The following is a 12,544-nucleotide window of genomic DNA, read 5'->3' as shown; positions in this document are numbered from 1 at the left end:
TTAATTCCAGTAACTTAGTCTAGTCCGAGTTGCTCCCAGTTGCTCCCCACATTTACTATGATTCATGTCAGACATCCCCAAAGGGAAAGGAATTTAGAACTCAGAAGAAAAAACAAATGAGTAGGATATAGAAATAATAGGCCATTTGGGAGCCTGGGAGCAGGGAGATAGTGAGAATGAGAGCAAAGTATGTTATATATTTGCAAATAAGCAAGTGAGGACAAACAGAGAACACTGGTCACATTTAACAAGGGATCAGAAAAAATATCCCAAAAATGGAGGGAATGCCTGCTACAGAAAAACAATTCTCATCCTAAATATAGTCACAGTATCTCAGGACTTTAAAAATGCAAATGCCTTTTACTTAAGATATCTGCCTCCTAGACTGGTAAGGGTCAATTTCAACCTACTCATGCAATGAGATGGAAACAGACATCAAAGATAAAAAGGCTCCTTGTGGCTTCCACCAGTTGAAATAATAACTGACAATCTGAAGCTGTTTGACAGGAAAAGTCCTGCTATAAGGTTTCATCCTGATTGAATCATCAGCAATTTTTTAGTATGAAAGCAGCTCTCACAAAGAACTGAAAAATTAGGCGAGGGAAATAGGTAATTTACGAAAGATGAAACACAAATGGGTTAGGAAAGACATTCAAAAGACAAAATGACACATTTTTAGCCTGTTTCATTAAAAATATTAAAAGGCTGATATACTTAGTGTAGTAAAATGAACACCTATCTATACTCCTGGATAGCAGTTTATGAATATATCTGAAAGCTATGAGGGGCTGGCATTGTGGCGTAGCATGTAAAGTTGCCACCTATGAAAAAGCAGCATCTCATATGGGTGCTGGTTTGAGACCCGGCTGCTCCACTTCCGATCCAGCTCCCTGCTAATGGCCTGGGAAAATCAGAGGAAGATGGTCCAAGTGCTTGGGGTCCTGCCACCCATGTGGGAGATCTGGATGAAGCTCCTGGCTTCAGCCTGGCCCAGCACTAGCCATTGCCGTCACTTGGGGAGTGAACCAGCAGATGAAGTCTCTGTCCTTCTTTTTCTGTAATTCTTTGAAATAAATAAATAAATCTTAAAAAAACAAAGTGGTGTTGTTTAACCATTTTTCAAAGAATGTTTCACTGTAAGTCAGTAATAAGCAACAAAGCTGTTTTGTTTTCAATATATAACAAGGCATCCTTCTTACATATCTTATCCTCCATGGAGGGCACAAGTGCTCTTGGGTAGCAAATGGTCTGGCAGAACACTGCCCAGAATGGATTCAATATGCCACAGGGAAGTAAAATACAACCGACACACAAGACTCGGTACTACACGCACAGGAAGACAGAGACTCCAACACCTAAACAGAAATCCACGTTTTCTCCCTCATTAACTTCCCTTTCAGAGAGAGTAAGTAGTATGTTACAGTTATTATGGAGTTGTACATCAAATCCCTATGAGCTATGACAATTGTGTTCTCAGAAGAAAACACCAAATAATTATAACTAGTTGAGTTTTTTTTTTTTTTTTAAGGCATCTTTGAACAAAGGGTGCAAACAGGGAAAAGTTTCTGAGGGCGGAATTTCTCTGGTACAGCTGCTTTTAAAGTTACCTTAACAAAAAGCTGGTTCTCCGTTACTCTACGTGCAATGCCCTAAAATCTCAGCGACTTTTTTCAGTTGCAGATTCTACAGGCAGCTCTCAGCCCCTGCTTCATTCCAAGCCCATGCCCTCGCCTCCCCACCGGCTCCTTACACTGACTGGTCTATTCATCTAGCGACAGGCTCCCCATTTGAGCAGCACCAAGGCACCAAAGGCTTCGTTCCCATCATCTCCTCCATCCTCTAAGTCAAATGCAATAACCGAAGATACTTTTCCTGAAGTTGACTGCTCTTTCTGCTAAGTAGAAACCAACCATTTCTTCACCAGTCTAGTATATATTAAGTACCTTTCAAGATTCACCAGCACAAATGAAATTTTTTCAACTCACTATGCAAAAAGGTATTTCAATAATAAGCTGGCAAAGACACAGGACTCAATCTTCCCAACACATACAATTGCATGGGTTGCACCCCCACCACACCCCCAACACACTCACCTAGGAAACAGGGAGCTATGGGATGAATTGTTATCACACACAGGTAAATCACAACAATTTCATTTCCAAAACAGCAAAACCCACAAACCTTTAGTTGTTCATCTACAACTCTCGTGACTTCTCCAGCCATTGATTCCAGGGTCTCCTGAATTGGACTGGACGACAAGCCACTGGCTCCTGCCCAGGACGCACCACCAACATGGTATAAATTTGGTAACAACTGCCCAAAAAAAAAAAAAAAGTAGCCTATCTCTAAAGGAACAAATATTTCAGTAAGCACCAAGGTCAATGCAGAGTTAATGAAAAGGGTAAAGAAATTATTAGGGAAAACCTATTTCAGTAAGCACCAAGGTCAATGTAGAGTTAATGAAAAGGGCAAAGAAATTATTAGGGAAAACCTATTCTTTATAGGCTGTTGTTTGTATTTGGTGAACCACAATGATCCGAAGAAACACTAGATGGGGAAGGGCTCAATCCCACGAGACCACTCCCTTCACAGACACCAGGTACATGTCCCAGGCTGTCACTTGTATTGTGGCCAACCAGCTGTCAATCAAGGGAACTCCAAACACCCACCCATCCTCAATTTCAAGAACTTGCTGGAGTGACTCATAGCACTTGGGAAATCATTACTCACTACTCCTGGTTTATTACAAAGGACACAAGTCAGGCAACAGCCGAAAGGAAGAGATGCATGGGGAGGTACAAAGCACTTTCCATGTCCACTCCAGGCAAGCCACCCTCCCAGCACTAAGAATCACAACTCCAAAGCTCTCTGAACCCCACTGTCTAGGGATGCTCACAGAGGCTCTCATTAAACAGACACAAATTAAATCATTGTCCATGGTCACTGAAAATCCTTGGCCCCTATTCCTTCCCAGGAGGCCTTGGGGCAAGGCCAAAGGACCCAATGCTCCAATCACATAGTTGGCCTCTCTGATGAGCAGCCCCAAACGGAATCTAGCTAGAGGCCACCCAGAGTCACTCTGTAAGATGAACTCCAGTGCAGCGAATGGGCTTCAATTCAGTTAACAAAGGATGCTCAGCTCCACCACCAGGGTTTTGGCAGCTCTGTATCAGGAGCCAGGGACAAAGAGCAAATCTGTTTCCCTTACTGTGTCACAGAGCATCTGACTAATCCACCAGGTCTCTCCTGCTCCAGACATTCCATGCTTTCATGAGTCTACCAGCTGAACCCGGGCCAGATTCCAGACTGTCTGACTCCCAGCTGTCCCTCCTCTACTGAGTCATTCCCCAGGGACCCAGTTCCAGTGTGAAAGCAACTTCCCTTTAGCAATGACAGAGGGGAGCTTCGTGCTACTGCTGTGGAAGCCGCATAATCATCAGTGAGTTATTATTAGTCTAAACTACAACTGCCTCTCAGTTATTCAGGGCCCAGTCACACCCTGTGTTAGAGTGACACCGGTCTTTTGTTTTTTAGTCTACATTTTGATGACTGGAATCAGCAAAGGTACAGAATGTTAGTGAAACCGGAGCCATTTTATCTGAGGCGCCATCTTAAGCCTTGGGTGCCATCTTAAGTCTCGGGCACCATCTTGGGCTCTGGCCCAGTCACCATTTCGCACAATATAAGTGTCGGTTTCTCCAAGATAAGCCTCAGTTTCCAAAGCCCAGCCTGGTTTACCAGAAATCAGGTGACCAAATGGCTCAACCATTTGCATTGCTTTTGCCCCACCCAATGGAATTTGCTGTTCTTACTTCCTTATGTCTACTAAGCTATATAAAGAGCTGTTCTCCTAGGGTAGGCTGCTGTTTCTCTTGTGCACAGAGAGGCAGCCTTGTCGGCCGACAATAACCTTTCCTTTACTCCAATGTCTGGTGTGTTTTGTGGTGGCCTTTCACAGAAAGGAAGCAAAGACCCCACCACTTGTTAGTGACCTTGGAGTTGGGTAGAGACGTAAAGAAATTTGGGACTCGTTCCTAAAATTACATTTTAAAAAGCCCTTTTTATGACACCAGACTCTTGCAGACCGAGGGGAAACTCACCGTCTTCGAGTTCTTAGCATCACGCATGAGTCGCTCTGCCGATTTCAAGTCTTCCTGGATGGCCTCTCCCCCAGAGTTTCGTAAGGAGTTGAGGTGATCTTGTACTTTCACACATATTCTGTCAATCATCTGCTCCAAGCCATCAGAATGACGCACGTATCCAAGTCAGCCCCATGAGATTCAAAGAGAAGGAGATGCAGAATGAAGGAGAATGAAAACTTCCAACTGGAAATTTAGAGAATGTATTTGGCTTCTCAACTCACACAAGACATTTTGGCAGCATGAACTCCAGAAAAACACTTAAGGTACTTCAGCGTCCTTCTCTGCCTAGGTAAGTGCAGCATGCAGAACAAAGGGGGAACACCTTGAAAGGACTTGGAATCTTCTAGCTACTCAGTGACACTTGGCAGGGTAGGAACTTCCCTTCACCTACTTTCCCAGAGTGCCCCTAGGAGACTGCCACGGTGGCAGGTTCTGAGGAAGGAGGGATGCAACTGCAATCCTGGGGCCAACGCAATGAGCACAATGTGGTGCTCACGGGCAGAAAGTCTCAACACTATCAAAACCACAACATTCCCCCAAAACTGAGATTTTTAAAAAGTAATTCAATCACATTAAGTATTTTTCTAGATCAGAGCCGCCAAAACATAAAAGCAAACTGAAGTTTTATTTTATGAACATGGATAAGAATATCCATGTTAATATCATTGATAATACTTAGTTTATATTACAATAAGCTTTCCCTTCCCAGCTTGTTCACCTGAATCATACTGAGTGTTCAGTGGACTTAAATATAAAACCAAAGGGAGGCCGGCGCCGCGGCTCACTAGGCTAATCCTCCACCTTGCGGCGCCGGCACACCAGGTTCTAGTCCCGGTCGGGGCTCCGGATTCTGTCCTGGTTTCCCCTCTTCCAGGCCAGCTCTCTGCTGTGGCCAGGGAGTGCAGTGGAGGATGGCCCAAGTGCTTGGGCCCTGCACCCCACGGGAGACCAGGAGAAGCACCTGGCTCCTGCCTTCGGATCAGCGCGGTGCGCCGGCTGCAGCACACTGGCCGTGGCAGCCATTGGAGGATGAACCAACGGCAAAAGGAAGACCTTTCTCTCTGTCACCCTCTCTCACTACCCACTCTGCCTGTCAAAAAAAAAAAAAAGAAAAAAAAAAGATTATGCTCTTTGAGGCCGGCGCTGTGGTACTGACGTGCAGTACCAGCATTCCATTTGGGTAGGAGTTCAAGTCCCAGCTGCTCCTCTTCCAATCCAGCTCCCTGCTAATGTGCCTGGGAAAGCAGCAGAGGATGGCCCAAGTGCTTAGGCCCCTGCACCCACGTGGGAGACCTGGAAGAAGCTCCTGGCTTCAGATTGGCTCAGCTCCCACCATTGCAGCCATTTGGGGATTGAATCAGCAGATGGAAGACCTTTCTACCTCTTCTCTCTCTTTTAAATAAATAAAAATAAATCTTTTTTAAAAGATTACACTCTTTTATGCTTGTCCTTAATGATGCTATGATTTGAATATGGATGGCCTTTACCAAAACTCAATTTGAAGCTTAATATTTCAATGCAGCAATGTTGAAAGGTTGGGGACTGGGGAGAGATTTGGATCACAGGGGCAGAACCTTCATGAATGAATTAATAATGCCTTTCCCCACGAGTGGGCTTTTGCTCCCACAGGACTGAACAAGCTATCTGAGAATGCCCTGTCATGGAGCAAGGCTCCCTCTCCATGATTCGTCCCACTTGCTTCCCCTTCTGCCTCCACCCAGAGCGGAAAGCACACGAGGCTCCTGCCGGTGCCTTGCTCTTGGACTACGGAACCTGCAGAACCACGAGGCAAACAAGCCTCTGCTCCTGATGACCATCTCCCTGCCCCCAGCATTCTGTTGTAGCAACAGAGAATAACCGAAGACAGAATGCAGGAAGTTTGAAGAAAAAGATAACCACAGTGCGGATGAATGAGTCTCCAGGGCAGGCACTGTGGTGCAGTGGGTAAAGCCATCGTCGGGGACGCAAGTGCTGGTTCTCTACTCATGTCTACCTTCCTGCTAAAGCACCTTGGGAGGCAGCAGATGATGGCTCAAGTGTCTCAACCCATCAACCACATAGGAGACTTGGATGGAGTTCCAGGTTCCTGGCTTCAGCCTGGCCCAACCCTGGCTATTGTAGGCCTTTCTGGAGCAAACCATCAGATGGAAGATTGATTGATATATATATATATATATATATATATATATATATATATATATTTCTCTCTCTCCATTTCAAGCAGATAAAATGAACATTTATAAAAACTTTGCTTTCTAAAGGACTCCTGTATCAATGGTTTTACCTCAACTTCTGTACAAAATAGAGCTTCAGAAAGAAGTATGAGTTAATCAATTATTTAGAAAAAAAAATGTTTCCAATATTTTGACCACAGTTGCAAGCTGCTACAGACTTTACATGTCAGGAGTTTCATTCCATCTAATAATAGTACTCTTTAGCTAAATTCACACTTCTCTATTTATTTTGAACAATTTGCCATTTAACTACGGAAAGCCAAAGTCTACCCAACTTCCCCCATAAATTTCAAAATAGCAGAAAGTTTCCTACACTACTCCTAGGACTTCAGGTCTGAGTGCTGAGCCTGTGTCTACTTGCTCCTTGCTTCTTTGTTATATGTTTCAGCTTCCCAACGTCTGTCTCACCTTCTACTTGGGTGTATTGTTAAGACAATCAGTAAAACAACACCACCCAAGGCACCCATTCTGTTGAGAAAGGACCAGCAAGGCAATGTTGATGTGTACAGGCACGGCTTTCGATGCTGTTAAACGTACCAAGGCTATGTAAGTGAGCGAACTCGAGTTCCTCCAAGGGAAAAGAAGTTATGTGAATAATGCTTTTCATCTCCTATTCTTCCTCCAACAAAAATCTCAACTTGTAGGCAGGAATGGGATCTTACCTTCCTGCATTTATACAAAGCCCTGCATAACCTTAACTCTCTCTCTCTCTTAGATAGATAGATAGATAGATAGATAGATAGATAGATAGACAGACAGATAGATAATGTCTTCTTAATTGATATGAATTCTAACTCTTCTAACTGCTGTATTGATCTGTGCTTCCTAAAGCAAATCTGGTCATCAGTTATTCATATTTTACCAAGAACAAATACCCAATTTCAAGAGACAAATCACACACTAAGAAAGGAACTGATATAAATCTGTGCCACAAAAGGCTAATTTGAGAGGCACATGGATTCGGCATTATAAAGCTTTCATCCTTAATAATCAAGAACGACCAAAGAGACTCATGAAATGCACTCCAGGAAGCATTCACCAAGGAGAAGGTTTAAATGAACTCAACAGAAACAGTCTTTATGGGGAACATTTTTTAATCATGTCCAAAAAGAAGCATAAAAATTTGGTTCTTCAATTCAAATAAGACATAAAACCTCATGTATTTCCAAGATCCTTCTGAGAAGGCACTTACTAAAGTTTAGCATAGTCCAGGAGATCATAGTCTTGTCTTTAGAGGTCAAGAGCTCCAGGCTCAGCAAAGACAAACTGCCAGTTTAAGATGACAAAGAGGGATTACACAGAGTGTAACCTGAAAACTAGGGAAAAAAGGCAATCAGGGAGTTCGGCTCTCAGTTCATAATTCAAGCGTCCGAGCACACAGCCTGCAAGCCTGCGGATGCCAGCGGCTGACGGGTTGGTAGGGACACAAGTCGCGAGATGGTCCATTCTCTCTGCATGCAGAGTTCTGACAACGTCAAGGTAAATCTTCCTGAAAGTGACTGAAAAAACTAATCATAAAATCCTAAGTCATCTGTACTGTCGCAGCAGAAGGCTCGTGGTGGGACACTGTACCCAGGGCTCCTTAGGGCACCGCCCCCTTCACCTGAACCCCCCCCCCAAGTCCAACTTTTCTAAAGCAACACAGGAAAGCGGTTGACTGCCTTAGTTTGGGAAGCTCACTTCCTCCCAAGGCATCACATTCTGTTATTCTTGGACCTGTATCCTGCCTAAGGTCTCACATCTTCCCCTGAGAACAGCCCGAACAGTTGCATGCTCTCTTCCATGTGATGATCTTGCACATACTTGAACATAGCCATCATGTCTTCCCTAGTCGTCTTTTCTTCGGGCTTAACGTGCCATTTCCTTTCACAGTTCCTATAATAACGTGGTTCCACAGTCCATGTCACTTTTTCCCCAGGTCATTTCTCCCCTGAATTCTCTTTCCCAGTGTATGTCCATCTCCGAACAGCAGACACAGGAAGTGTAACCTTGGAAGCACAGGGATGAACACACCCACCACCCTGCTCGCTGTAGAAAGCACTCCCACCAGTGCACCATAAATCAAACTGGGTGAGCACGGCACATACCTCACTCCCATTAAACTGGCTGCTGGCGACTCGGGCTTTTTCAAACACCCTGGGATGCTGAATCCATGTGTAGGACTTGGGACTGTCGGCAATAAATGCCATCTTTGGTTGTTCACAACTTGTTGCTAGTGTTCTTAATTCCAAAAAATTACTTATTCATGGACAATTTCATCTTCCCGCTTGCATATTTCTTTATCTAACTCAAGAGAACCCTATTGGACAGCTGTCTGCCATCAAATAAAATGAAATGAAATTTTAAAAAATTTAAACCTTGGTCAACTGATTGGAAACCCGTGCTGCTAATCATACTACACTGGCTCCTTTCATCAGCAGACCAGGAGTGAGGAGACCACTTGAGGGCGCCATTTCAGGGGCGACTGCGACACAGCTACACTAAAGGGCTACAAACAGAAGCCATGAATGACCTCAAGTGGACAACTGCACACGTGCAAGGAAGCAAAAGCACACACTGAGCGAACAGCTCTACGCAGACAAACTCTCTCTGCCCCTCTCCAGGTCGTGAAAACTAAAGAGCAAAGCAGACAGGTGCTTCCGGGCCCACTCTGTAAGCAAAGTCTCAGCGAAGCAGCCACTCCACATCCGCTCCTCATCCCTCATCCCTGCCTGCTCTCACGCCGCCGGGGCAGAGCTGAGCAGCTGCAACAGGCTGGAGCAGTCACTACATGGCTTCTTACAGAAAAACTCCACTGAGTCCTGATTAAGTGGTTGATGAGGCAAAACAAACAAACAAAACAAGGGACCAAACCAGAGGTGCAAGGTTGAATCTTACACACATCTTTTCCCAATCAATAGACAAAAACAAATCCATGAAATCCAAGAACAAGTATGAGACTTCAGGGTTTCCTTAAGCAGGCCTCAACCCCTCGGTGTGACCTGCGGATGCCAGCGGCTGACGGGTTGGTAGGGACACAAGTCGCGAGATGGTCCATTCTCTCTGCGTGCAGAGTTCTGACAACGTCAAGGTAAATCTTCCTGAAAGTGACTGAAAAAACTAATCATGAAATCCTAAGAAATTCCCAAAGTGCAAAGGTGGCAGTATACCTACTGCATTATGACTCAAATAATTCGGAAGGAAGCCACCTGTGCAGAATTAAACAGCTGCAAACCCCTCCCGTGTACAGCTGAGAAACCATTCTTTTAGGATTGCTGCAGCAATTTTTTTTTCAGAACACAACTTCCCCCATGAAGAAAAAAGTGTCAAAATATTGTGTTTAAAAAGAAGCCAGCATTACAGCAGCTCATAAAGGAACATAATGCAAAAGTTCAATTTAAGCTTTGAGCATACTCACTGCCTTTAATGTTAAACACTAAAACCAGGACATCACAGGAAGCCATAAAGTACTAGGCTAATTTTAGTCCCTTGCAAGGAGATAATTACATTTTCAAGGCACTATGGTCAAAATAATGTTTTCTTTCTCAAAGGACCTGCTATGTCATTAACATTTATAACTGCTTCTTACTTGACACATAGTGCTTAACTTTTTCTTATTTATTATGTTGACTGTGCAACATTGAACCAATACTCACCACCTGAGATAACCATAATTAACATTTTGATGACCACCCTCTCATAAATCTCTATGCATATCTATGCAGTTATGTTATTTTCTTATTGGACAGAATATTTGAAAACATTTTTTTATTTGAGAGACAAAGACAGGAAAGTTAGAGAGCTGCCATTCACTGGCTTAATCCCCAAATGCTAACAATAGGTAGGGCGGGGATGAGTGGAGTCTGAGACTTAGGAATGTAATACAGGTCTCTCACATGGAGGCAGGAACCCTACTTGGGTTAGCACTGCTGCCTCCAAGGGTCTGCAGTGGCAGGAAGCTAGAAACAAGAGCAGGAGCTCCGATGCCAACCCAGGCACTCTGATGTGGGACAAAGGCACCCAACTGCTAGGCTAAACACCCACTCCCAGTACACAATGTTTTTATTTTGATTACCTTTCTTTCATGAAAAGGAATAAACAATTAAAATGACACACCTGTATAAGCTAAGAAAATAGTTCACACTATATAAAAGAGAGTAAAAGGAAAAAAAAATCTACCAATCATTTCCTCTCAATGTACATATGGAAACACTTTCCTATTCTTCTGATGGTTTTCATTTTGCATTTAAATGGTAGGCTTCTATTTTTTTAATTTATTATATATGGAAAACAGCAGTTGATTACGTGAAATACAAATAACTTAGCATATTTCTGGTACTATCCAACTCTCCAACTCTTCAACTCCTAATTTTGGTTTCATTACTTTTACAGCATCAACATTTCCATTCTCGTAGGTAATAATAATTACACTTCCCCTTCTTGTCAAAGTTCATATTAAGATTTTAAACCCTCTAAAATGTAGCTGCAAAACTATGACTAGGGAACCCATGGAGAAAGACAAAAACTACTTTCAACCCTGCAGCTTAAAGCAGACTGTCCCAAGTAGCAATTGTTTAAAACTTTTTTTATGCCGTTGTAATTTCCACAATTCCATTTCTGCTCCACTGTTTTCCTTTATGCCTCCCATTACATACTTTCTTGTTTTAGTTAGAGTGGAGAATTTCCTCAAGCGACTTTTCTCATAGGAGGAACGTAGGGTAAACGTTCTGAATCCATGTCTGAAAGTATTTTTAGTTTGTTTTCACATTTGATTGATAAAATGGCTAGGTATAGAATTCTGGGTCCAAAATAAATTTTCCTCTGAAACTTGGTAACATTACCCTGATCACTTCTAGTAATGCGGATGGATTTTAAGATTTGACTATTTCTCCCCTTATTTCTTTACTTATTTACTTATTTGAAAAGCAGAGTCATGGAGGGAATGGGATGAAGAGAGGGAGAGGAAAGACAGAGTGGGTGAGAGATCACTCCCCAAATGGCCTCCATGGCCAAAACAGGAGCCCATAACTCAATCCAGGTTTTGCACGTGGGCAGCAGGAGCCCAGGCCCTTGGATTGTCTTCTGCTGCTTTCCCAGATGCAGTAGCAAGGGTGTGAACGGGAAGTGGGATAGGCAGGAGCTGGGATGCCAAGGTCGCGGGGGGGGGGGGGGGGGGGGGCGGCGTAGCCCACTGTGCCACAACTCTGGCTCCTCTCTTTCCCTTGTAAATAACTTGGTTATTATCTCTGAAACTCGTTAAGCATTTTTCCTTTGTCCTAGGCAGTTCTCAGATTTCATGTGGAAGTGCAAAAAAAAAAAAAAAAAAAAAAATGAAATCCACACATAGCTTTTTATAATATGCATTTTCCATGAACTTTTTGTAAATCCCACATGTGTTGGAGTAGGTCTTTTACCTGTTTGTTCTGATGAATTTCAGCAGGCAACATCAAACTCAAAATTCATGTGAAATGGTTTTCTGTTATTTTTCTGGCCCCTACTATTTCTCATTTTTAATCTTGAATCTCCCGTTAGAAGGCCACTGGTTATTTTTAATCAACTTACCAATTTGGTTTGCTTTTGTATTTTTCATCTCTTTGTCCTTTTACTGCACATTATAAACAATTTCTCCATTTCTTCTTCCATATAAACAGTTAAGTTTCTGTCCTATCATTTATTTAATTATGCATTATGGATGCTACAGTTTTAACTACCAACATCATTTGCAGTTCTTTGATTACTCCTTTGCATAGCAACCTTCTCTTATTTTTATGGACATAATCTTTTCTCAAGTCCCACTGAACTTCCCAATTAAAAGATTTTAAAATTCCTATGCTATACTCTGAATTATTTAAATTCTGTCATTCATTTATCTTGCTCTTTCTCTGACAAGCTATTTGTTTTTCTCAAATATCTTATGAAACTTGGCTTTTGTTAAATTTTCTGGAGGAAAATATTCCATTATTATTTTATTATCATTCTAGTTGTTTGTTCCCTCCCTAAAGCTGGGTAGAGAGAAGAGGAATGAAGTAGAAGAAAAGGCCCCTGGCTTCTCTTTGGCACTTCTTAGGTGTTAATTAATATTCAACAAACTCTCAACTATTCAGAAGAAATCTGGGAATTTGTATCCCACTCACAGAAATGTGAAGGAAGAGGGAAAAAAGGACAAAAATCTCTCCAAAATCTGATCAC

The 12,544-nt window shown here is 42.8% G+C and overlaps 1 protein-coding gene across 9 annotated transcripts in view; it reads right to left on the bottom strand.

Moving 5' to 3' along the window:
* CARMIL1 (capping protein regulator and myosin 1 linker 1) overlaps positions 1 to 12,544 on the bottom strand; it is a 317,796-nt gene that overhangs the window by 65,527 nt on the left and 239,725 nt on the right. For all 9 annotated transcript variants that reach the window (XM_051855017.2, XM_051855018.2, XM_051855021.2 and 6 more), the window contains 2 exons: positions 4,101 to 4,229; positions 2,182 to 2,313 (listed from right to left, as the gene is read on the bottom strand). In XM_051855017.2, the coding sequence (XP_051710977.2) occupies positions 2,182 to 2,313; positions 4,101 to 4,229 (261 nt within the window). The remainder of the gene's footprint in view (positions 1 to 2,181; positions 2,314 to 4,100; positions 4,230 to 12,544) is intronic.

The sequence above is a fragment of the Oryctolagus cuniculus genome, chromosome 5, assembly GCF_964237555.1.
Source record: "Oryctolagus cuniculus chromosome 5, mOryCun1.1, whole genome shotgun sequence".
Classification (NCBI taxonomy): domain Eukaryota; kingdom Metazoa; phylum Chordata; class Mammalia; order Lagomorpha; family Leporidae; genus Oryctolagus; species Oryctolagus cuniculus.
Note: the sequence above shows the minus strand (reverse complement) of the source record. Positions and strands in the feature narration are given on the sequence as shown.